This window comes from Camelus dromedarius, chromosome 9, assembly GCF_036321535.1.
Source record: "Camelus dromedarius isolate mCamDro1 chromosome 9, mCamDro1.pat, whole genome shotgun sequence".
Lineage (NCBI taxonomy): Eukaryota > Metazoa > Chordata > Mammalia > Artiodactyla > Camelidae > Camelus > Camelus dromedarius.
The window spans coordinates 30,376,562-30,400,275 of record NC_087444.1 but is presented as its reverse complement, the minus strand read 5'-3'; the positions used below and the strand labels follow the sequence as shown (position 1 = coordinate 30,400,275).

The 23,714-nt window shown below is 38.2% G+C and overlaps 1 protein-coding gene across 1 annotated transcript in view; it reads left to right on the top strand.

Annotated features, from left to right (window-relative positions):
• Positions 1-23,714, top strand: part of CNTNAP4 (contactin associated protein family member 4) — a 224,572-nt gene that overhangs the window by 165,165 nt on the left and 35,693 nt on the right. The window contains exons 13-15 of the mRNA XM_010997777.3: positions 6,577-6,774; positions 10,687-10,843; positions 15,130-15,257. Of these exons, the coding sequence (XP_010996079.3) occupies positions 6,577-6,774; positions 10,687-10,843; positions 15,130-15,257 (483 nt within the window). The remainder of the gene's footprint in view (positions 1-6,576; positions 6,775-10,686; positions 10,844-15,129; positions 15,258-23,714) is intronic.

The following is a 23,714-nucleotide window of genomic DNA, read 5'->3' as shown; positions in this document are numbered from 1 at the left end:
CTGCATTGTCAGCATTGTAACCTCTCTTCCAGGTTACAGACTTCCGGTATCCTCACATGGTAGAGGAAGCTCTAAGGGGCTTCTTTTGTAAGAGCACTAAGCCGAGTCATGAGGGCTCCACCCTCTTGACATTAGCTCCACCCTCTAGACATAATCATCTCCCAGAGGTGCCAACTAGTGCCATTACCTTTGGGGGTTAGTGCTTCAACGTATGAATTTTGCTGGGGGACACAAACTTCAGACCACAGCACTGCCCCCTAATATGCCAAAGCAGCCTGAGACAGCTGGTGATCCCGCCGTGTTTATCCACTCAGTGAACCCCCCCAGTCTGCACAGTACAGATCTCAGGCCACACCCTGAGTCAGAAGGGTTGGGGTGAGACAGTAAAATCAGTATTTTTAAAAATCTTCTCAACTGATTCTTCTGTGTATCCAGGGTTGGGAATTGCTGTTTTAAACCTGTGGTTCCCAAACTTTGGAGAACTCCCTGCTCTACTATCTGGGAATTAAACATAATAAGAGTGAAAAGACTTCACAGAAAGAAAAGGAAAAGTTTCTGAATGAAAGACATGAATTCAAGTGTCAAGTGACTTTGTGATGGTTCTTGTTTGTGTAACTTGGGTTGTGAGTGAGATTTAACAGTCTTATCACTGCATCCCTGTGAATCCTGCGTTCCCACAAAAGCATCCTGAACTCTTTACATGCACATGCTTTATGGAGTTTTGATTCTGTGAATCAGATACGTCTAAGTTGATAAGTATCTGTAATCTTTAAAGCTTTAAGGAACACCCGTTGTCCCCACCCCTTCCCCACACACAATTCTCGTTATCTGTGATAGTCCCGTTCTGTAAAGTAACCACAGACACTGAATTGGCGAATACTGGACCATCACTTCCCGGGGAAATACAGTAAGGTTAGGTTCCTGCGAGCCTCTGGTCACAATATTCTCATCAGCCAATCAATACATTACCTTGTTTCACTTGTATTTCAGGTCAGAGACACTTTATTTAATGCATATTGTTGATTCATTAACATTGAACTCACAACCAGCAGCACTATAACTCATACCTGAAGGAAGCTTATCTCACACGTGTTTTCTCGCAAGACACACCGCAGCCTTCTTGTGCTTAGAGCGCTTCAGCACTGCACTTGGAGGCCATTATAAACAGTGACATCACCAAGCGCAATGATCAAGGGACTAAATGACCACAAATGGGGTATGTGTTTACAGAATGAAATCTGAAACAAGGAGATAGAACGTTTCTTTGCTCAGCTTTAGCTGGGCAACTGAAGTTCGTATCAGGCCACTCAGTTTTTAGCTGCTTTTTGTCTGCAGACATATGAGAGTGCCTCAAGTATTGATTTTGGGGTTACAAATAAATTTTAGTGAGTAGGCAAAATCACAAATAATGAGGATCTGCAAATAATGAGGACTGACCATATACACATACATGCCTGTATTACGTTTATTATGCATAATAACTCGGTAATTTATAGGCATTTTTCATTACCATCTAAATGATTAGGAAATTATCAATTTCATTTTATTGAATGAGTTATTTCATTTCTATTAAATCAGCATTTACCTCGTCATATTACATTACTAATTAATGTGTCTTGTTTTAGTCACCTGAGTCTCACTTCAACTTCACAGTTCAAAGAAGTACATTTATATATGGACACACACAGAGGTCAAAGATGTTTTAGCAAAATTATCAAGAAGTATTGATGAAAAAGAGGACATTGCACAACTTAAAGCCATTTGAAAAGCATCTGTGGAGGACAGAGACAGCAGAGTGTCTTTGGAAGCTCTGGAGTATTGAAATATATTCAAACAAAAGTGACAGTCCCAGAATGTAACAGTCCAGTGAGAAGTACGTGCTACAACTTGCAACATTCCTTACTGATCTGATTTTGCAAACGAGGAAACCAAGACTCAGGGAGGTTCAGGGAAGCAGGCTGAGGAATATCATTAGGGATAGATCAAGACCTAAAACCCTGGTCTCTTCTCCCAGCCTGAAAATGTTTCCTCTAGAAAAGGCTATTCTATCAATGTCTCATCGCTTGTAGCCAGTAACATATTCTCAACGTACAGCTATCAGGTATGCCAATCATGAAGCCGAGGCAAAATGCCGAACCGGCAGCTTGCAGACGCAGTAACATAAAGAACAAAACAGTTCTTAGCCTAGAATTACTGTGCAATAGATGATTTCACGTGGATTTAAGCATCTTTAGGCATTACAAGTTAAAGATAAAAAGAAAATCTCTTTTGAATGGGTAATTTCCTAAACTGTGTTAAAGGCTGCAACTTCTTTCTAAACAGAGTATTCTAAATGTAACTTTAAAACAATTAGGATAATACGAATCCCAGTGGTTGTCCTTGTTGAAATGTACAGAGCTTTTTTCTTCTTCACAAAAACCATTGCTTTTACTATAATGAAATAATTTTGTGTTCAAGAAATGTTTCATTATCAAACATTGCACTGTAAGGACAGGGGGTTTCATCAGGGAGAAACTGATGAGAGCTACAGCGGTGGCTTTCTAACCATTGTGAAAATGATAATTCTGTGGCTTAAAGTCATATTTTTCTGCTGCACCACTGCCAAGTCTCCTGGACGTAGTTTCACTGCCTCAGTAAGTTGAGAGACCAAGGCCTGGGTCTCTGCTCTATTAAATACAGGCTCTCAGGGGATTCTGAGATAGGGGTTCCTGAGACCCTTACGTGAGAAGGCTAGAGAGCGTAAAACTTGTAATAGCAAACCTATTTTTACTTTGGGGATTTCAATAATAAAGATCTTCTTAAGAGCTACAAGAGTTCATAACTAGCTATCCTTATTCAGACGCAGCCTTGTTTACATCAAGTTTTGCTCCAGGAAGCTAGCTGTGCTTTCGTCTCCCAGCTTGCCTCAGCACAGCGCTTCCTACCTGCCCTGACAGTCTTTATCACATCTATCTATCACCTGCAGCTATTAATCCTGAAGGAACAGGCACTCTGCAACTGTGTTGCTTAAACAGCATGTTTTTTCTTTATACTGTTACCACACTGAAAAATAGCAGTTGGCCCAGGATAAATCAAGTTCTTAATTACCCAGTTGCTTTACATACAATCTCTGTATTAGGAATCACTTCAGGGAGAGACACAGGTCAACCGAAACTGCTTTTTAGTATATTTATTAATTTCATAGATTTTTCTGCTATCTCTTCTAACTCATTTCCCTGTGTTTCCTTATATTAACAACTCTCTTTGCACTTGGTAAAAGATAATTTGCAAAAAATAAAATCGTGACTCTTACATGCATATAAAAATAAAAGCTAAAAAACATGTCTTGAAGATCTTCTTTAATGTTTCACCTTATTAATGAGGAAACCGATAAGATGTTATAACCAGTTCGAAGGAGATCCAAAGAACAGATATATCTGTATCTCAGTAATATTGAAATGACTGTGCCAGTGGAGGCAAAACTGGCTTCTTCCATAGTGAAGGAACTCAGCTGACCTCCCCCAGCTAGAATTTGCTTGTCTGTAGACAAGAATTGTTTGTTGTAAGGAAACAATGCCTTGCTTGTTAAGCAAAAAAAAAAAAAAAAAAAAAAAAAATCAGAGGCCTGTGTTAAAGGATAATTTAATGTAAATACGTCTTAGAAGTTAGAGATAGTGGATTTCTCTGGAGAGATTTAAAGGCTTACCTTCCCCCAGATGCATTCTAGGAGTGACAAAAACCTAAGGAAGGACTTGCCCATCCTCTGCTCAGAGGAGATTTGTTGCATTCCAGGGCCAGAGTTTCTCTCTCGCTCTTCGGAGGAGAGATGTCCCAGCCGTCCTGTGTAAGTTGGGAATCCCTCTCGCGGTGCAGCTACAGCGTGCACAGGTGCATCTGGCACTCACTGTATCTAGACAGTTAGATACAGATACATAGATATAATTTGTATAAGAGGCAAGATAACTTGTTAGCTTGCAAGTGGGGTAACCCTCATAACCTTCACAGTTTTAGCCTTAACATTATTTTGTGTTTGCATCAGGTACCTACCATTTACAGAGTTCTGTAACAGCTAAAAGACAATGAAAATCTCAGAGCCACCATAGAATCACAACCAGATAACCTGGAAGTCTATGCTCTAGTCCGGACACTGCTTTAATTTTTATTCATTCACTTGTTTATTCCTTCAGTAACTCATGTCTTCTGTGTGTTGTGCCAAGCCCCCATGCTACATGCTGGAAGTTAGCAAATCAGAACCTATCACTCTTCTAATAGAGTTTACAGACCAGTGGAAAAAACTGATAAAATATATCACAAAGTATTGAATTAGGAATTGTGAAGTCTATGTTTTTTACAGTTGTAATTTCTAAATAGGTGTTTGTAGAAACATCAGATAACATGATGATGTCTGAAACAACAGTAAAGACGCCCTAGGTTAATAGTCTACAGAGACTCCCCTGTTAGTAAAGCACATGAGATGTGGAGCTTGGCTGCCGGGCCCTCATTTCCATTGCTCAGAATCTGCTGTGATGATTTCCTTGTCTCCACTTCGCCCCGCACAGCTGAATTATCTAGTAAGAGAGGCATCCATGTAACTTCATCCTCTGTAGCACTTTTTATTAGAAAATGAAATCACTTAACAGGAACTATCATAATATGGAAATTTTAGAATTTCAGAAGGAAACGTTTCTATGAGCTGCCCTTTAAGCGCTGTCATGCACCATGGCCTTGGATTTCTTACAACACCTTAAAAGACCTCAAAAGAACACAGTGTGTTCATGGTGACCCAGCGGATGCTAAACAACACAGAGATCCCTCTCAGGGTGACCCAGAAGGGAGAGAGACAAAGGCTTCAAGTCGGTTTATTGTCCTGCTCTTTTGGCAGCTACTCAGCCAGAGGTGAGCGGCTTCCTGCACGCCATTGATTCACCGCAGGAAAAGATGAATCGTTCTGCTGCATAATAAAGGCAGAGTCCAACAGATGCTAGGTTAATGGGTTTGCCTGCTTGATAATCTTAAATTTCTACTAGCCAAGGTTGTGTAGGTAAAGTGATAGAATTTCAGACCTACTATATTGCCTCCTATGTTCTGCCTTTTTTTTTTTTTTTTGTCATATTTGGAAATGGAGGCTGATTCTGTGTGACTTTCATAAGGGCACAGACCCACACCAGATCTGCAGCTCAGGTCTCCTGATAATCTCTACCGTGTACTGCTGCCTGGCCATCCGTAATTAATTTCATTAGCTTATATATCATGTCCTCTTTAAGGAAACTAATTTGCTGATAAAGTTCTTGGGGGAGCTGAAATGCACGGTGGAAGTAAAAGTAACAGCTATTGTTTCAGAGAAAAATAATGATCCACGTGTGGAAGGCAATAAGGCTGTCAAATTTGCCTCCTGCCTCATTTATTTCGCAGGCCTCTCTATTCAAAATTCTGTTGACCAAGAAAGAGAGGGGTGGGGGTGGGAGTGAAATTTCTTATCTTGTTCTGATTGTTCATCCATGTGAACGTATTAGCTAAAAAGAGGGGGTAGGATTTCTACCTACTGTTTTCCTCCTGTTTGGAATATTCCTGTGTAATACAGAAGAGTTATGTGCCTTAACAGCACATATATAGCAGAGCTTTGACAACTTCCAATCTGTTTCTCACCTATTAAATCAGAGGCTTTTTGATTAATCTTTTCTTGGGCCTGCATCTATCACAGTGAATATAATATGAAGTCTATAGCTGGGGAAGTTGAAGGATAGATACAATATGCCTATCTTCTGTTACAAACCTTGTAGGATTTTTATTTCATCGAAATAATTTTGGTAATCAGTATGATGGAAATGTTTACAGACGTTCAGGTGCCAATAGCGATATCTCTAGGACATACTCTGAGATATTTTATTTTCTGTGTTAGTTGAGTTGCTGATGCTGTGTTCACAAGAGTATAGGCAGATGACATGATACCAAAATGAATGCTTCAAATTTGACTTAAAAGGAAATAGATGTACACTCATAATTAAAAGTTGTCTGAAGAGAGATCTACACAGGCCATAAAATTTGACTTTCTTTTTGCTGGCAGTATGAATGACCTCTAAGACTAGAAAAGTTATTGCTTACACTATGTAATTTAAAATATTTTACAAATTCAGAGATGCATTTTATTCATATTGTAACATCTCTGAATTCAGTGTGTCAACAACCAACAATGTTTTACAGTTTTAATAGGCAGCATTATTTTCTTTTCTAGAAGAAAAATAATGACACATCTTTTAAGAGTTGAATGTCAGATTTAATGAAATGTACCACAAATTTTAATAATCCGTTTTCTTAATATTTTTCACCATGAATATATTTTCTGGCTGAATTATATGAAAAAGTAGAATAAAATCACTGCAAATGCATGGCAGTCATATACATGTCAGGGAAAAGAATCATTTTACTATAATGTAAAAATTTTAAGAATCCATTTGTGTTGATTCTACCTCTCAGAGAGGTTTGATGACTAGGAAACTTTGACTCCAATAAAAGGTGATTTTGATTTTCTTTATTTATTTTAACTTTTGCAGACTAGTGATGGTCTCCTCTCTTTCTTCCCCCATTTCTGCATACAAGAAACTGCGTGGACCATCATACAGCACAACGGCTCTGACGTTACAAGAGTCCGAAATACCAGTCCAGAGAACCCGTACGCTGGGTTTTTCCAGTATGTGGCCAGCATGGAGCAACTCCAGGCCGCAATTAACCGTGCGGAGCACTGCGAACAGGAGCTGACCTACTACTGCAAGAAGTCACGGCTTGTAAATAAGCAAGGTAAATAAATTGGGGCCCTTGCCCCCCTACACATGTTACATGGTGCGCTTTACTTAACCAGCCCCTGCGGAGCTGAATTCTGCCGAGGCGGTGGCATGTGGCCGCCAAGGGTGTGTGCCCCCTGTGTATTCAGCAGACATGCTACAGTCTGGAAGTCACAGAGATGCTATTGCTGGAAGAAAAGAGCAAGGTCAGTTTGCACTGAGCTTTGTTCCAAACCTTGATTGTCTTTGGAGTCTCTCCCTGGCCTTAATCAGAGAGCTGAGCCGACAAGAGCTTCATTCTGATACTCGATGAATGCACAGGGTCGATCCCTTGTAAAGGGCAAGTGACATGTACCATTTGTTTTCTCATGGAAAAGAGCTAATAAAAATATGACTTTGTTGTCTGAAAATGACTATTCTGTGTGGCTCTTTTTTCATGGATTGTTGACAGCTACCCTCTGGGTAGAACTGAAAATTAGAACAGGCTGCTGGAAACACAGTTTTTTTTTTTTCAGTAGCTCAAGTAGGAACCAGAAAACTATCTTTAACTCTTTCTTTTGTTCCACTTTTAATAACCAGTATTCTCCTCAGTGAGGATTCTGGCATTGTGTTTTCTCCCTGCTAAACGTCTCATCATGTGAGGACATCTCGAGGCCCTCACACAGGCCTCACTGACCTAATTCATGGAGTTACTCCCACTGGCCTCTCGGTTTGCTGTCTGCTAGTGTCTCCTAACCACCCATATTTAATCCAAAGTATGAATCTTTGTGAAGAGAATTCATCTTTAAGAAGCACTGCTTCTGTCATGACCCCTTCCTCTTTAAGGAGCTCCAGGGCCTCCCTCACTCCTATCTGTCCAGGACAGACTCTTCTGTCTGGACACCTCAACAGGACCCACCTGCTTATGAACCATCATGTGTCTCCCAATACACTTTTCTAGCAGCAGTATTTATTTAGGTGTTTCTTTCGGAAGTCAGAGAAGATTCTAAGACATCTGCACAATAAAGCCACTTCATTCACTCCCATTTGTTGTCTTGAACAAGGTTGGAGGTCCAGATAGAGTGACGAGAACTTGAAAAGGAAATGTGTTTCCTGTGTGACAGCATATGTTGTATCAGTCATACAGAAACATTCTGAGCCCTTGGTATGACATTTGAACCTTCAGTCTCCTATTGACTCTCCACCCGCTTGATTCAGTCTGATGGTTTTCTCCCTGATGCTTGCGCTCCACTCCTCCTCCTCCTCTTACTCTTTCTTCCTCTTTTTCAGAATGTCCTCATTTAGCCTCTTACCCTCCTAACTCCTCCCATCTCACTGATCTCCCCTCAAATCTTATCCCCCTGAAGCCTTAATCCCACCTGAGACTGACCAGCAGAGAGTTGTGCAAAGTGCACAGGATTTAGAGGCTAGAAGAGATCTCAGTTCGGGTTCCAGGTCTCTTGTTGATCAGGCACAGGACTTGGGTGGATGAATATTTCTGTCTTTGTTTTCTTTTCACCGAATTGGGATTTATCCTGCCAGCCTGGGGCAGGGCGTGGTCATGACTGGGTGACAGTACATACGAAGTGAGCCCCTCTCTTCCTGGCTTTCCGGTGCATCATGGCCATGGTGAACATACCAGTTTAGTAGTCAGCTAAATTGTTCATTGCTGCTGCATATTTGTCTTGGGATCTAAAATAAATAATTAAATAAATAGGTAAGCAAATACAGAAGTGTATTTTAAGAAGAATGAGAAACCATCACTATAGAAGGGCACATGAATGTGATGTAAAATGAACTAAGTTGCTTAACTAGAGAAGAAAGACAAAAGGAAAGACGATCATCAGTCACAACTGAGCCAAAGTCTAAAAGAACCAGAAAACAAAATCCCCAAAGATGTTAGTGAGCAAGCTCCACACAAGGTACAGGGGGCGCATAGGGTGTGAAGGAGGTCCCTCTACCTTCATGGCCAGTGGTGCCCCTGCGTCTCTCTGTTAAGGCTCCCCAGGTGTTCAGTCAGGCTTGAGATCCACTAGTGAAGAAAACAGTAAACTCTAGAAGGCTGTAGAAAAGGGGATGATGATAACTGTTAAACACACCAATTTTCCTCAGGTCCATGACCCTAGAAGTCATACAGAAAAGATTTGAGGTGGAAAAGAGAGAACAATGTGGATTTTTGAAGTCACTCGAAATATATATATATATATATATATATATATATATATATATATATATATATATATATATATATATATATATACGGGGACGATCAGGAAGGTGGTGTCAGACAAGTTAAATCTTCAGTTTCAGATCTTGAAAATATAGCAGCTTCAAGTAACAATGGTGTCATAATTGTGGATAAAGTGAAATGTATATGAAAATATGTTTCCAGCAGGCTGTCATTCTGCAACTCAGCACACTGGAAGGAGGATCAGTGTGAATGCTCAAGCCATTTGGAATTTTAACTGTGGGACTTGGAATGATGTACTATGATATCTGATATTTCATCATTTTAATTTTCAACTTCAAACATTTCTCATGATTTTAATTCTTTCTTATACTTTTGTAAGTTCTTTAGGACACTTCAAAAAGTCTTGAAGGAAACCAAAGGTATTTGGTATTTTTAAAATATTCAGTAGTTTCTATTTTATAGGAAAGTTAACAAATTTAGATGTGAAAATATTATTCAATATTTAGGAATAGTGATTTACTTTTTAAAATCTATGAACACATAATACTTTAAGCAATATGTTAAAATAGATCTATTAAATATTTCAAGTAGATTTTGCCTTCAATTAAGTTAATCATGCAATTGAAAAATGAAGATTCTGGATATTAATTAATGCATACGCAAGCTTCCAATAACTCCTTGTTTTCTCAGCATGGCATGGACAGGAATTTATAGTAACACAGGGAGAAAGGTGGTCTGCATTAGCATTGGTCTGATCTAATAGTAAGTTTTTATGAGCATTGACATCTGTAAGGGAGAAATTAGTAAAAGCAGGGCTGATGGCAACAACTTAGAGTTGAAAGGTCAATGGAAAAATGATCAGGCGCCTTTGGGGAGCTGATAGATTTGATGTCACCCTCTTCTCATTCCCTGATTCTCAAATGACTATGATTTTTCCTCTCTAACTTGTTTTTCCCTAAGACAGACTGCCTACATGCCACATCTAAATGTTCTGTCTGTTCTTTGCTCTGGTTCCTTGGCATCAATGTGTAGTCTCAGCTCTTTGATTGAACTGGTAGCTGAACATTCATTGGAGAAAGAGATGCATTTGGTTCGGGGTGACCTTGTTTTTGAGTGTAGTATTTGCTTTGGGCATAGAGTCTGTCAGTGTTATTTCTGCAGTCTCCAAGTAAGTAGCTAAGACAGCAAAAGGAAGGAAAAGCACATACTTCCAAATAGATCTTAAATCATAACAGGGGAGAGCCATACCATGCCGATGTGTAATAAACAGCTAGTCTACTTTTGGCCAATAAATACTTTGAGATAAATCACTGACTTCATGTAGCACTTCATAATGTTTTAATGGGCATTTCATGATCTCAAATCAGTTTTGTTTCTGATAGGCTAATCACTGTGGTTTGTGATTTGATGCCTTCTTGTTTCAAAAAAGTATTTTTAAGGAAATTGCATATGTGAACTGCTCTCAATACATTTTTTTTTTTTTACTATTATGACTGAATTAAGTAGGAACTGCTGGTTTCTTTTCTACTCAAAGAAAAATATATCAATCATTTAAGCTTAAATAATGAAATACTTTTTTAAAAGCTTTCTTAAGGGATTACCATCATTTACAGTGTTTGGAATATTACGACATCAAATCAGATCTTTCTCTTTCTCCTTTTATCCTTTTTAACGGTTTGGGAAGAAAGGGAATTATACTGGGATGGAAGGCAGTGGGGTGTGAATGGGACATCACACTTCTCGCCTTTGTCTTTTCAGATGGAAGCCCTCTGAGCTGGTGGGTTGGAAGAACCAATGAAACACAGACTTATTGGGGAGGTTCTTTGCCTGATCTTCAAAAATGTACTTGTGGATTAGACGGGAGCTGCATTGATTCTCAGTATTACTGCAACTGTGATGCTGACCGGAACGAATGGTGATTTCCATATGATTTCCTTATGCAAATGCAGTTTATTTTTTTTAAATGAATCCCTCAAAATATATATAGCTAGGCAAACACTGAACAAGTTAGTACAGAGAAGAAATTAGATTAAAGTATGTTTTGATGAAATGTGTTACAGTCAGTCTAATTCTAAATGTTAAGATCACTGTTTTTTTATTTGAATTTTTTGGTAATGGACGATTAGTCATGCACCTTTTATTTTTGTAATAGAGTGAAACAGGCATCTGTTTCATATCTGCTCTTCATTGTAAGTCAACCAGCATTCTCTTTAAAATTAAGTATAATTTAGAATTACATTACTCTCAAAATATATTTATAGCCTTTAATTACTAATGTATTTCCTCAGCAATCTGCCTATAAAACCTTTAAACATGTGAACTTACAATTTCCCACAATTATTTGAACATGTAGCTCTTTGATTTTTTTAAAGGATACTCTACGCTACAAGGAACTAATATTCTGTTTATCATATTTAGGAAATCTATAATATTTAGGGGTTTGAAAATAGAGCTTAAAATATTTTAAGTAGAAAAGTCTTATGTATATGTTTCCTTTTGAACAATAAAAAAAGATATTTATTGTATTTGAGACTAGAGTTGGAATATACATTGATTTTATTTATTAGTGAAGTGAAAATATTTTTAAATTTTCATGTTCACGTTTCCACATACCACATATATATCTTACTTTATAAAGCAACTGTGTCTGCACATAAGAACTATTTTTAAAAGTATTAATTGTCCACCTGGCTGTAAATATGATTGCTTTGGTTACAGAATGTACATTAATTCCAGTGATCAGTGCTGTTAATTGAGCTCACATTTTTAAGTGTATGATATTCCATTTATTCATTTGGCAAACTCCAAAGACTATGTTATATCAAAAAACAGATTGTTTTAGGATACCCTAAAGGAGGTGATATGTGGAGTCATGATTATACATTTATTGTTACAGGTTCAGTATGAAAAAATATTGTCTCTCTTACTCAAACTACAATTTTTTTCTACTTTTTTGGAAGACACTTTTTTCCTCTCTGTGTTCACAAAAAATGCCCACACAGTAACATTGTATTTTAAAATGTGAATTTTTTTTTAAAAAAATTAAAAACTAATCTAATCACCTCTCTAATGCCTGCTTAAATATCCATCAAAAATAACTTTTAAAAATAAGATTTTGAAACTTCTCATATGAAATTCTGCTTATGGTGAAGTAGCTTGCATAGAACTAACCTAACCCAGATAACGTTTGTAATCCCAGGGAAACTGTTTATAAAAAACACCTACTTGAAGCAAGTGGAGAATAACCAAATGTAGGCAGAAATCACCAGGATTGGGAGCCTTCAACCCTGGAAAGAAGGGAACTTAAGTAGGTGAGATTTATGTTTCTAAGCCTTTTCCTTGAGGCTACTCACCAGACCGCCTGCCATGGGGTGGCTAGAACTCAAAGAGAATACTTAATATTTTTTTTTTGGCTCAAGGTATCAGAGGAAAGTTTAAAGCTGCCAGAATGACGAGAAATTGATTTCTGGACATGTAAGAAAGGAGAAAACCACTTGGAGGAAGTCCACTAGATCAGCTCCCCCCAGAGCCCTGACCCCCAAGCTGCACATGCACAGGGAAGGCTTCTGGGAACTAAGGAGGGAGATCCAACTGGGAAACCGGACAGACTACACAGAGATTTCAGCAGCGACAACCAGGGAGAAACAGAATATGGAGTTTGTCTCATTGACTGAGATGGACTTTGGAAGCCCTCAGCTTTCCATAGAAATAACAGAAGGTCCACGCCTTTGCAACAAAGACTGTCTCAGAACTGAGTAGGATTGAAAGCTAACATGAGACTGACAGCGGCCCACTAGGATAAAGTCTAAAACCAAGCCTCCACCGTTTCTTGGGATAAGGTTGGAATTTAACTGCCTGGGAAAACAGAGTCTTCAGAGAATGATAACTGGGCCCAGAGTCTCTACAGTCTGTCAGCCATAATATCCAGAACATCATTACAAGTATTGCTTATTCCAAAAAAAGAGTAAACTGTGATCCAAAGTCAAGAAAATGAACGCATCCGTTAAAAACAGACCCTGGAACGCTGGTGTTTGATTAGCAGGCAAAAATGTAAAACAACTGTTAAACACATGCATGAAGAATTAAAGGTGAAAATAACCACAGGTGAACACAGTATTCTAAGCAGATAAATGAGAACTTTATTAAAGAAGCAAATGTCAATTTTAGAACAGGAAAGTACAACATTTAAGTAAAATCTTCACTGGATGTCAATTTTAGAACAGGAAAGTACAACATTTAAGTAAAATCTTCACTTCACTTCAACTCTCATGGGAGATAGCAGAAGAAATCTTCAGTAAACCTGAAGCCAGATCAATAGAAATCATTCAATCTGAAGAAAATGGGGGAAAAGATTGGAAGAAAGATTAACAGATCTTTTCTGGCTTGTGAGAAAATATCAAAGATTTAACAGGCAAGAAATTGGAGTCCCAGAAGGATAGGAAGTAAAATGACGCTTTTTTCTTTTTTCTTTTTTTGCTGAAATTATGACTGAAAATTTCTCTGATTTGTTTAATAAACATCTCTGGTAGCAGCCTCCAAGATGTTCCCCGATCATCCACACTGCCTGTTAACTCACACCATTGTGTAATTTCCTTCTCTTTTGTGTTACAAGGACTTTGTGATTTGCTTTTAAAGAATAGAATATGGTAAAGGTGATGAGATGTCACTTCAGAGGTTAGGCTACAAAAGACTGACTTCTGATTTGCTGGAAGCTCTCTCTCAGACTCTGCTAGCCTTCTTGTTTTGATAAAGCAATCTGCCACGTTGTGAGCTATTCTGGACAAAGAATCGAGGGTGGCCTTCTACCAACAGCCAGTGAGCAAATGAAGCCCTTAGTCCAACAACCGGCAAGGAGTAGAATACTGCCAGCAGCCACAGGGGTGGGCTTGGAGGCAGACCCCTCCTCACTCCGGCCCTCAGATGACTGCTGCCCTTGCCAGCACTTGAGTGGAGCCTTGGGAGGGGCCCTGTGCCGGAGGACCATCCGTCAGAAGAACCACGGATCGTAAAAGGCATTAAGTCACTGCCTTTGGGGGTAATTTGTCAGGCCATAATAGATAACTAACACAGCCTCAGTGTACAGATGCCAGAAATGCCGAGGACCTCAAGCAGAGTAAAACCAGAGAAGAGCACACCTTGGCTTATTGTTCAAATTGCTAAAAACCTGTGATAAAGAGGAATGTGTTGAAAGTGGCCAGATGCAGCGAATCTGGTGGAACACAGTCCATCCAGCGGAGTAAGGGTTCAGACGAAGGCTGACCTCTCATCAGAAGCGCAGGTCAGAAGATGATGGCATGAGATCTTCAATGTGCTGAAAGAAGAAGCAGGGTCACCCAGACTTCCATCAGGGACGAAAGGACATCTCACCAGTAAAGGTGAGATAAAGGCCTACTGATGGACATTCGTCATGCTGAAGAGAACTAGCACCAGCTGGACACACAGATCCTCAGGAAGGAATGAAGAGCCTTGGAAAGTGAGAATATGTCAGGAAATGTAAAAGCCAGCGCCTACATTCCTCTCTTGATTGAAAAAATTAAAATTCATTGTTTAATTATATTATAAGGTTTTCAGCATCTGGGTTTAAAGCATATTACAACCGTAGCACAAAGAACAGGTGTGTGTGTGTCGGGAAGGGTGTTAAAAATTATCCTATAGTAAGCTTCTGACATTTTGTATTAAGTAAGACAACATAAAATCTAAGTAGACTGTGATGAATTAAGGATGCTTTTTGTAATTCCTAAAGCAAATGTTAAAATACAAAAAACAGACCACATAGCTAAAAAAGTGAGCAAAAAAATAAAACTGAATACAAAAAAATATACGGAGTAAACCAGGAAGGGGCATGATGCGGGAGCAGAAATACAAGATGTCCTGTGGGGAAAAAAAACAAATACCGAAACGGCAGATCTAAAAACACACCACCAATCATTACACTAAATGGCAGTGGATTAACACTCTCATTTAAAAGGTAGAAAATGGCCGACTGAATTTAAAAATCACCCGCTACATTCCGTCTGCAAGAGACACTGAAATGTGGCCAGATTTGCCTGTGCTCAGATGAGCAGTTTCATCTTGACTCTTTTTGTGGGTCCAAATTTCGCTCAGAACCTCTTGGCTTTGAAATGCATTAAGGACTATTGTTTACTTTATAATTATATTAATTAGAATAATTTTAAGAATGTTGTTGTTACTGTTTTTTAGGACCAATGACACTGGATTCCTTTCTTATAAAGAACATCTGCCAGTAACAAAGATTGTGATTACAGACACCGGTCGACCGCATTCAGAAGCAGCTTATAAACTCGGGCCTCTGCTCTGCCGAGGAGACAGTAAGTGATGATGTGCCGTAAATGTATCTGAGGAAAGTGCCATCACTTAAGAGCCATGTTTCTATCATATCATAATTAATCAGGCTTCTCTTGTGGAAACGCATAAGCTGTGTCTGAAATATTTCTTTTAGTCAATCAACAAACACAGTGCCCCTATAAAGTGCAAAGCTCTGGAATAAAAGCTGTGATGGCAAACCTGGTTAAGATTCCCAGAGAAACAAATCACTAAGCATCTCGATTTGACTGGTTCATAAATTCACTCCATCATTTCTAAATTTCTGCCTCCTGTAATCCATATAGGAAAGCCTCAGCGCTGCATACAATTATTAAAAACGTATGGTGAGTTTTCTCTTACTGGGCCGAGGGTGAAATTAGAACATCATTAGAATCAAATGTCAGTTTCATCAAACATGTTTCAACTTTTAATGTCATTTTTCTCCCCAGTCTGTGTGTGTGTGTGTGTGTCTGTGTGTAGTTACTGTAACTCAGTGGGACATACTGTTTTGTATATTTTCACTGTATTAACACTCTAAACCAGAATTTTAAAATTCATATAGTTTCACAGAAAATACATATTTTCAGCAGGGAATGAAATGAGCATATGTATCCATTCATAACCTCTCTGAAATCTATTAGGTTAGAGACTGACACATTAATTATTTATGCTTTAAGTTATTTCCAGAATTTAAAATGCAAATAGAAGAAATACTTATTTCCATTAAAAGTATATCTATCCTAAAATAAAATTTTACTCTAGGGGTGCAACGGAGACAGAGATGATCTGACAATGCACTGGATTTATGGAGATACATAGCAGAAGGTGCTTAGTTAAAAAGCAAAGATGACACTGGCCTATAAAAATATATATACACATTGTAAAAAGAACGGTCTGCCAGTACTCCTCCCATCCCTAATCTGTACCATCTCTACTTCCTCTTCTGCCAGTAGGCCTTACACGGTCACTTGAATTTGACATAGGATATTTCATGGAGAGAAAAGTTATGTGCAAAGAGATGAGGTTGTAAACTCGGGATGCATCCAGAGGAATGCAATGATTTTGCGTGACTGTAGAGAAATTGTTTCATACATCACACGCACCCTGCACTGCTGGCTTTGATCTTAACCCTTCAGGGCTCAGGCTGGCTTCCTCCATACCCCTTCCTCTGTCATAATCCCTGGGGAATTGGCTTCAAGGTGAGAGGAATTTTGCAAAGGGAGACAGGTAAAGGAGGTATTCTGTATCTTGAGTGTGGTGGTGGCTTTGTGGCTTTATGCACTTGCCAAAATTCCTAGAGTGATACACAAAAAACACTCATTTTTATTACAGGTAAATTATCCCTCAAAACATCTGACTCAAAAAAAAAACCCAAAAATGAAAACCCACAATTAATTAATAATATGAATAGTTATTGTTGCTTAATTTTTAAAGACTTCATTTTTTAAATGGTTTTAGGTTTACAGCGAAATTGAGAGGAACCTACAGAGTTGTCTAGTATATCCCCTGCCCTGACACATGGATAAGCTCCCCATTATCCGCATGACTCATCAGAATGGTACACTTTTTTTTTTGTTTACCAAAGGTGAATGTTGCTTAGTTTTAAAACTGGGGCATTTAAAAAAATACCAGAAGTGAACTCATAAAACATACAAACTGGTAGTTTTTAGTAACATGAGTATTCTCCAGGTTGTTCCGAGGATCTTTCTGATTATGTTTCTGACTGTTACTAACTTTAGAGACAAAATGGTCAAAGAAGAGAACCACGGGAAATCCCCTGGGTTTACAGTCAGCAGGAAGGTTATAACTAGGAGGGCTCGCACACGTATTTTCCTTCCTACTCATTCTCCCGGGAGCACTGGGAACATCTTCGTCTTTGAGGTACCATCAGAAGTCTTCTAGACCAATAATTCCTCAACTTCAGCATGCATTACAAATTACCTGGAGAGCATGCCAGTTGTAGTTGTGTTATCTTCAGAACTCTCCGCACAGGCTGAGGAGAAAGACTAGAAGTCTGGTGTTGACACCCAGGACTAAATGTTTTTTTGGACATCAGTCAGGAGGGCATCTGCATAGTCCTTCCCTACTTCTGCAGGTCCTGCGGCACAAAGAAAATTTGTTGACCGCTGATGGCCTCTGGCCCCATTTCCTCTTCACGTGTTTTCTTTCCTTCATCTGCAAAATCTCCCCAGTCCTTATACAGAAACCTTTCATATTTGCATTCACACCATTCCTCCATGAAGTCTTCCACAGGTCTCTCGAGGACTTAATCCTACACTTTCAAAGAATGTTCAGTAAATTACAAAGATATATTGCTTATGCTGGCTTTTAATTATTTTTGAGCCTCTCAAGAGCAGGTCCCCCACTCATCTATCATTGTGTTCTTGGCACCTAGTACATTACCTGTTACATGAAAGATAATCAATAAGTAGCAGTTTATGAAAGAATGAGAATGATTCATCATACACAGCTTGAGAAGTCTATAGCTGGTGAATCATCCAAGAGAGACAAGAAGACGTTTTTGATTGTATAAGCAATTAAATGATATGCAAATATATGCTTTTAATTAAAGGACTTTAGATTATATTTTGAAAGACTTATTCTGATTTAAAAAAAAAATCACATAATACAGAGGACATCTATTTCCATCCTGAGCCATTTCTCATTCGTACGCTTGGGCTTGAGGCAGTGGAAGAACTTTCAAATAAGCACATGATTTTACTTAATAGTTTTGATTTTCACTCTTTTAATAATACAGTGCCTTTATAAATCTGAAAGACTTTCTACTTCTTGGAGAAAAAATATTTTATGACTTCTTTTGCTTTATTTTCTCTTGAAAAGATTTACATTACTAACTAGTCATCGGTATTCAAGAAACTTCCTAAATTGGGGAGAGCAAACATTCTTCCCAATATGTTCATAAGGTTTCCATTTTTTTGAGACTAAGAATCCTGATGATTCTCAGGACTACAATAATATCCTTCTGTGACAAGATCATGCACACATATACCTTTGTTTATTGTGTTAAATATTAATGAAAATTGATATGAAGTCATTACAAAATGTTAAGATATGCAGAAATGTCAGAGAATAGACTATAATCACCAAGAAGTCATACAACTCAGAAATAATCATTAATACCAGTGAGTATTATTCCAGACATTTCTAAATATATCTACTGCGGGGTTTCCCACCCTCAGTGCTTTTGACACTGGGGCTAGGCAGTTCCTTGTGAAGATCGGGGGCTGTCCTGTGCATTGTGGGCATTCAGCAGTCTCCATGGTCTCCACCCGCTAGATGCCAGCGGCATCCTCCTCAGCTGTGACAACCAGATATATCTCCAGAAATTGCCAAATGTCCCCTGGGGTGCAGAATAGCCCCAGGTTGAGAAGCACTGTTTTAGACAGAAGAATAGAAAAAGAGATTGAGAAATAAATTTACAAAACTTTATTAACTGAAATTGACTGAGGAAGAAGAAAGCAAATTGAAGCCATGGGGATTGCTTTATATTATTTATATATCTAATAAATATATATCCAACTTGCATGATCTCACTAAACCTTAAAAAAAGATTATAAAAATTTAAAAGCTTATAGAGTCACTAGGTTTTATATTAAAGTCATTTTAAATTTTAGACAGCATGGATCTATTCTGAAAAATGGGCAAATTGGCACTCATCTGTCCCCTCCTCTTCTTTTTCTCGCCCCAACTCCCAATTTTTGCTAGTTATGCTATTATTTGTATAGTTATTTAATTTTAAATGCAAAACACTGGTCCCATCATCACAGCCTCTCTATTCTTGAGTGATTTTTATTTTGTTTATTTATTCTTGGATTGCATTGCCAGGTAATTGATATTTTCTGGGTTTTTTCCCCTCTAGAAAGACACAGGAATGGGGCATGCCTGAGTTGGCATGTACTTGAGATTAACCTTAGGTTATTTTTTAGAAACAGCTTTATTAAGCTATAATCCATGTGCCCTGCAATTCACCTATCTAAAGTGTACAATCTAGGTATTTTAGTATATTTAATTATTTTAGTGTGTTACACGGAGTTATTCAACCATCACCACAATCAATTTTAGAACATTTTCAGACCCTGTGAAGAAACTTGTACCCATTAGCAGACACTCCCCATTTTCTTCTCACTCCCATCCTAACCCTAGTCAACCATGGATCTGCTTTTTATCTCTGCAGACTTGCCTATTCTGAATGTTTCATATAGATGAAAACACAGAATATGTCATCTTTGTTACTGGCTTCTTTCACTTAGCCTGACATTGCCAAGGTTTATCCATGCTGTAGCTGGTATCAAGTGTTCATTATTTTTTAGGACCAAATAATATTCCTTCATATGGATACACCACATTTTGTTTATCCATTAATCAGTTTTTGGCCGTTTGGGTTGGTTCCACTTTTTTGGCTATTATGAATAATGGTGCTGTGAACAAGCCATGTATAAATGTGTTTGGGGGGCATATATATTTCTGCTTCTTATGAGTATACATCCAGAAGTGGAACTTCTGGGTAATAAGGCAACCCTATGTTTAACCATCTTAGAAACTGATGTAATATTTTTGGATCACGCTTTATGGCTTTTCATCAATTCATACATATTATCCTCCTCTGCCTACAGTAAGAGATGCAGTCAATCTTCTCTTTTATAGCTTTTCTAAATATCTTTTGATGGGCTATATTTCAGTATGAAGTGATGTTTTATTGTTATTTTTCCTCAAAAGGGCTTGTATGTGCTTTATTCTCAGAATTCTTTCAAATTTAAGAATGTCTACCTGTTGCCTTAATACTTAAAAAAAAATGTTAGGCTGGGTACATTTTCCTTCTCTTAGTAATTTGTGGACACTGCTTCTTTAGCTTCTAGTATTGAATGCTGCTGTGGGAAATTCTGAGGCCAAGCGGACTTTTCCAGCCTGAGGTAATTTAAGGAATAGTTATCCATACACGTCAGTAGCTTCACAAGGATGCATCTCAGGGTTGTGTACTGGTATTAATTTTTCCTGGAATAGGATGTGATGTGGTAAAAACCTATGCCTGCATTTTATAATCTGTTTCAAGAGTTGCTGCAAGCGTGATCTGAATGTCTGCTCTCGGTTCGTTCATCTCAACAAGGTGGTACTTTTAACTCTTTGGCATTTGAACTTTTCAGCCAGTTTTACTAAATGTAGTTCTTCTCAATTAATTCATTGTGTTGAAATTTTATGTCTAATCAAGGCACCCTCAAAAGTTACATGGTTAGAAAAGATTGTTTTAAGTTTCTTGTTCTAAGAAATTCTTGTCATTGAAATTAGTTTCTTCATTTTGTCTGCATCGACTTGTTCAGCTGTCTGAGAAATCACAGCTGCTCAGAATGCATTAAATAATCAAAGGTGCATGTAGGCAATAAATAACTTTGCAGAAGTTGTATTCTTAGACTGGAAAAAGATATTGACTAGTGATTTGGTTAATTTCTCTTCCGTTTGACAGAGTTCTGTTCCATTTGGTGAACTACATATAAACCATTAAAAAAGAATGAGAATCAATTCCATTTTAACAGATAATCATATAATATAATTTTGCAAGTTCCACTGTATCTGATAATCCTCCACCATTAAGAAATTCTTTTTATTTTTATTCTTATAGTTTATTTTATTTTATTTCCTTAGATATCCTTTATTTAATTTTCTTGAATTTTCTCCACCTTCCATCCCCTCCTCCTCTTCTTTCTTTTCCTCTTCCCTCTCTCTCTTGTTTCCCCTCTTTACCTTCTTTTTTCTACTTGTGTACCAAAGAATTTGAGTATATTTATGAGATATATGTAATACAGTCAAATCCAAATCATTGGGAGTGATTGCTCTAAGCTTTCTGATTGCTTTTATGACAAAGGGAATTTTGTAATTTCATTCAACAAATATTTATTGAGCCCATAGTACATTGTACTGTATCTTCCTCACATCAAGACTGATAGGGAGAGAGAGAGAGAGAGAAAGGAGTGAACAAAATAGACAAAAAATACTCGCATTCTTGGAGCTCAAGTTTTCTTCGGGGGCTGGGAGATAGACAGTACACAAATAAGTAAAATATATGGTATGATAGACACTAGTAAGTGTTCTGAAGGCATTATAGTTGAGGCAGAAATGAGGAGGGATTAGACATTTTAAATAGGGTAGTTATTAGATGCTCACTAAGAAGGTGGCATTTGAAGAAAAATCTAAGGGGATAAGAGAGCAGGGCATGTATGTATCTGTGAAAGAGTACTTTAGACAGAGGGAGAAGTCAGAGTAACCACACTGAGATGGGACTGCAGCTGATACGCGCATGCAACAGCAAACTGGTCCATGTGTTCCGAGCAGAGTGTGCAAAGAGGAAAATGGCATAAGTCAGAGAGGCAACTGGTGGTTAGCTCATGGAGGGTTTTGAAAGGTCTTTATTTTTCAACCTGAATGAGATTGGAAAATATTGGAGAATTTTGAGAAGAGGAGCAGTGTGATCTAACTCATGCTTTCATGAGACCAAACAGGGTAAGGCTGAAGTAAGACCATTTATGAGACTGCATCATCAACCAAGCTGAGGGATTATGCTAACTTGGACTGTGGGCACAATGATGATAGTGGTAATATGTGAATAGTTTAAAGGAAGAAGCAATCAAATTTGCTGATGGACTGATGTACGTTGCAAAAGGAATAGGCAAGCTGTTTGGTCCAACAATGCATCAGAGGCTTAGAATTGGCATACATTGAGATGGAGAAGATTGCTGCTGGGGTCATGGAGTTGCAGAGGAATAAAAAGAATTTCTTTTTTGAACATATTAAAGTTGAGATACTATTAGACATTCAGATAGAGATATGGCATTGTTAGTTTGGGAATTCGGGCTTCAGCTATATGTTTGTAAGTCATCAGCATATTTAAAGTCACAAGATGGACCAGCAGGAGTTACTGTGGGTGAAGCTGTGTAGTGATGGGGCCTGGAGCATTTCAGCATTGACAGGGTGAAGAGTTGAGGAAGAGGAAAGAAAAGAAACAGATTTCTCCCACTGATAAGAAAGGCAAAGGAGTATTGGTATCTTGGATTCCACATGAAGACAGTGTTGCAGAGTGGAAAACAGTCAACCATTCATTGTCACGGATAGCTTAAGATGAGGGCTGGAAATTGACAAAGGACTAGTATCTAGAATATACAGAGAATCCTCAAAAGTCAACAATGAGAAATGAAGCAACAATCCAATTAAAATATGGATGTTATGGACTGAATTTTTTCCTTGCTCCCAAAATTCATATGTTGAAGCACTAACCCCAATGTGACTATACGAGGCAGTGGGGTCTTTAAGGAGATAGTTTTAAGTTAAATGAGGTCACAGGGGTGAAGCCCTAATCTGGTTGGATTCCTGTCCTTATAAGAAGACAAAGAGACACCAGAGGGCTCTCTCTCCCCACCAGTGCACAGAGGAAAGGCCCTGTGAGGACACAGTGAGAATGCAGCCATTTGCAAGCCAGGAATACAATGGGTAAATGACATGAAGAGATTTCAAGTAAGGAATACAGAGGGCAATGAAAAAATACTTAAAAGTCATTAGCCCTTGGGCAAATGCATATTAAAACCACAATGAGGTATCATTACATACATTTCAGAATGACTGAAAATGTCTTTAAAAATAGTGACAATACAAATTTCTAGCCAGGATGTTGAGAAACTAATCACTCACACATGCTGGTGGGAATGTAAAATGATATGGCCACTCTGGAAATTTTTGTCAGTATCATAAAAACAAGGATGCAAGTCTCAGATAACCCAGTAATTACACTCCTCAGCATTTACCCCAGAGAACTGAACACACATTCATACAAAACCTGTGCACGGATGTTCATGGCAGCTTTATTTGTAATAGCTGAAAACTGGAAACGACCCAGATGTCTTTCAACAGGGAAATGGTTAAATAGATCATGTACCATCCACACCGTGACATGCTACTCAGCAGTAAAAAGGAATGAGCTATTGATATACGCAATAAGCAGGTCGAATCATTCAGAGAGTAATTATGAGGGGAAAAAAATGTCAGTCTCCAAAGACTACAGACTCTATGCCTTTATTCAAATGACAGTGGGAAACTGGTGAGTGGTTTCCAGGGGTTAAAGGGGTTGAGGGCAGGATGGAAGAGGGTGTGGCTTTCAGAGGGAAGCATCAGAAATGCTTGCAGTGATAGACATGTTCTGCATCTCAGTTGTATCAGTGCCAGTATCCTGGTTGTTACATTGTACTGTAGATTTGCAGGATGTTACCATGGGAAGAAACTTGGTAAAGGGTATACAGAATATTTGTTATTTCATACAACTGCTTGAAAGTCTACAGTTATCTCAAAATAAAAAAATTTTTTAGAGAAACCCAAATTTCCAGCTTTTTTAAATGATTAAGTATTCAGAGAGATTCATTTGACTAGTAAACTGTCCCCTGCTTTGGCATTTCTGTATTTCA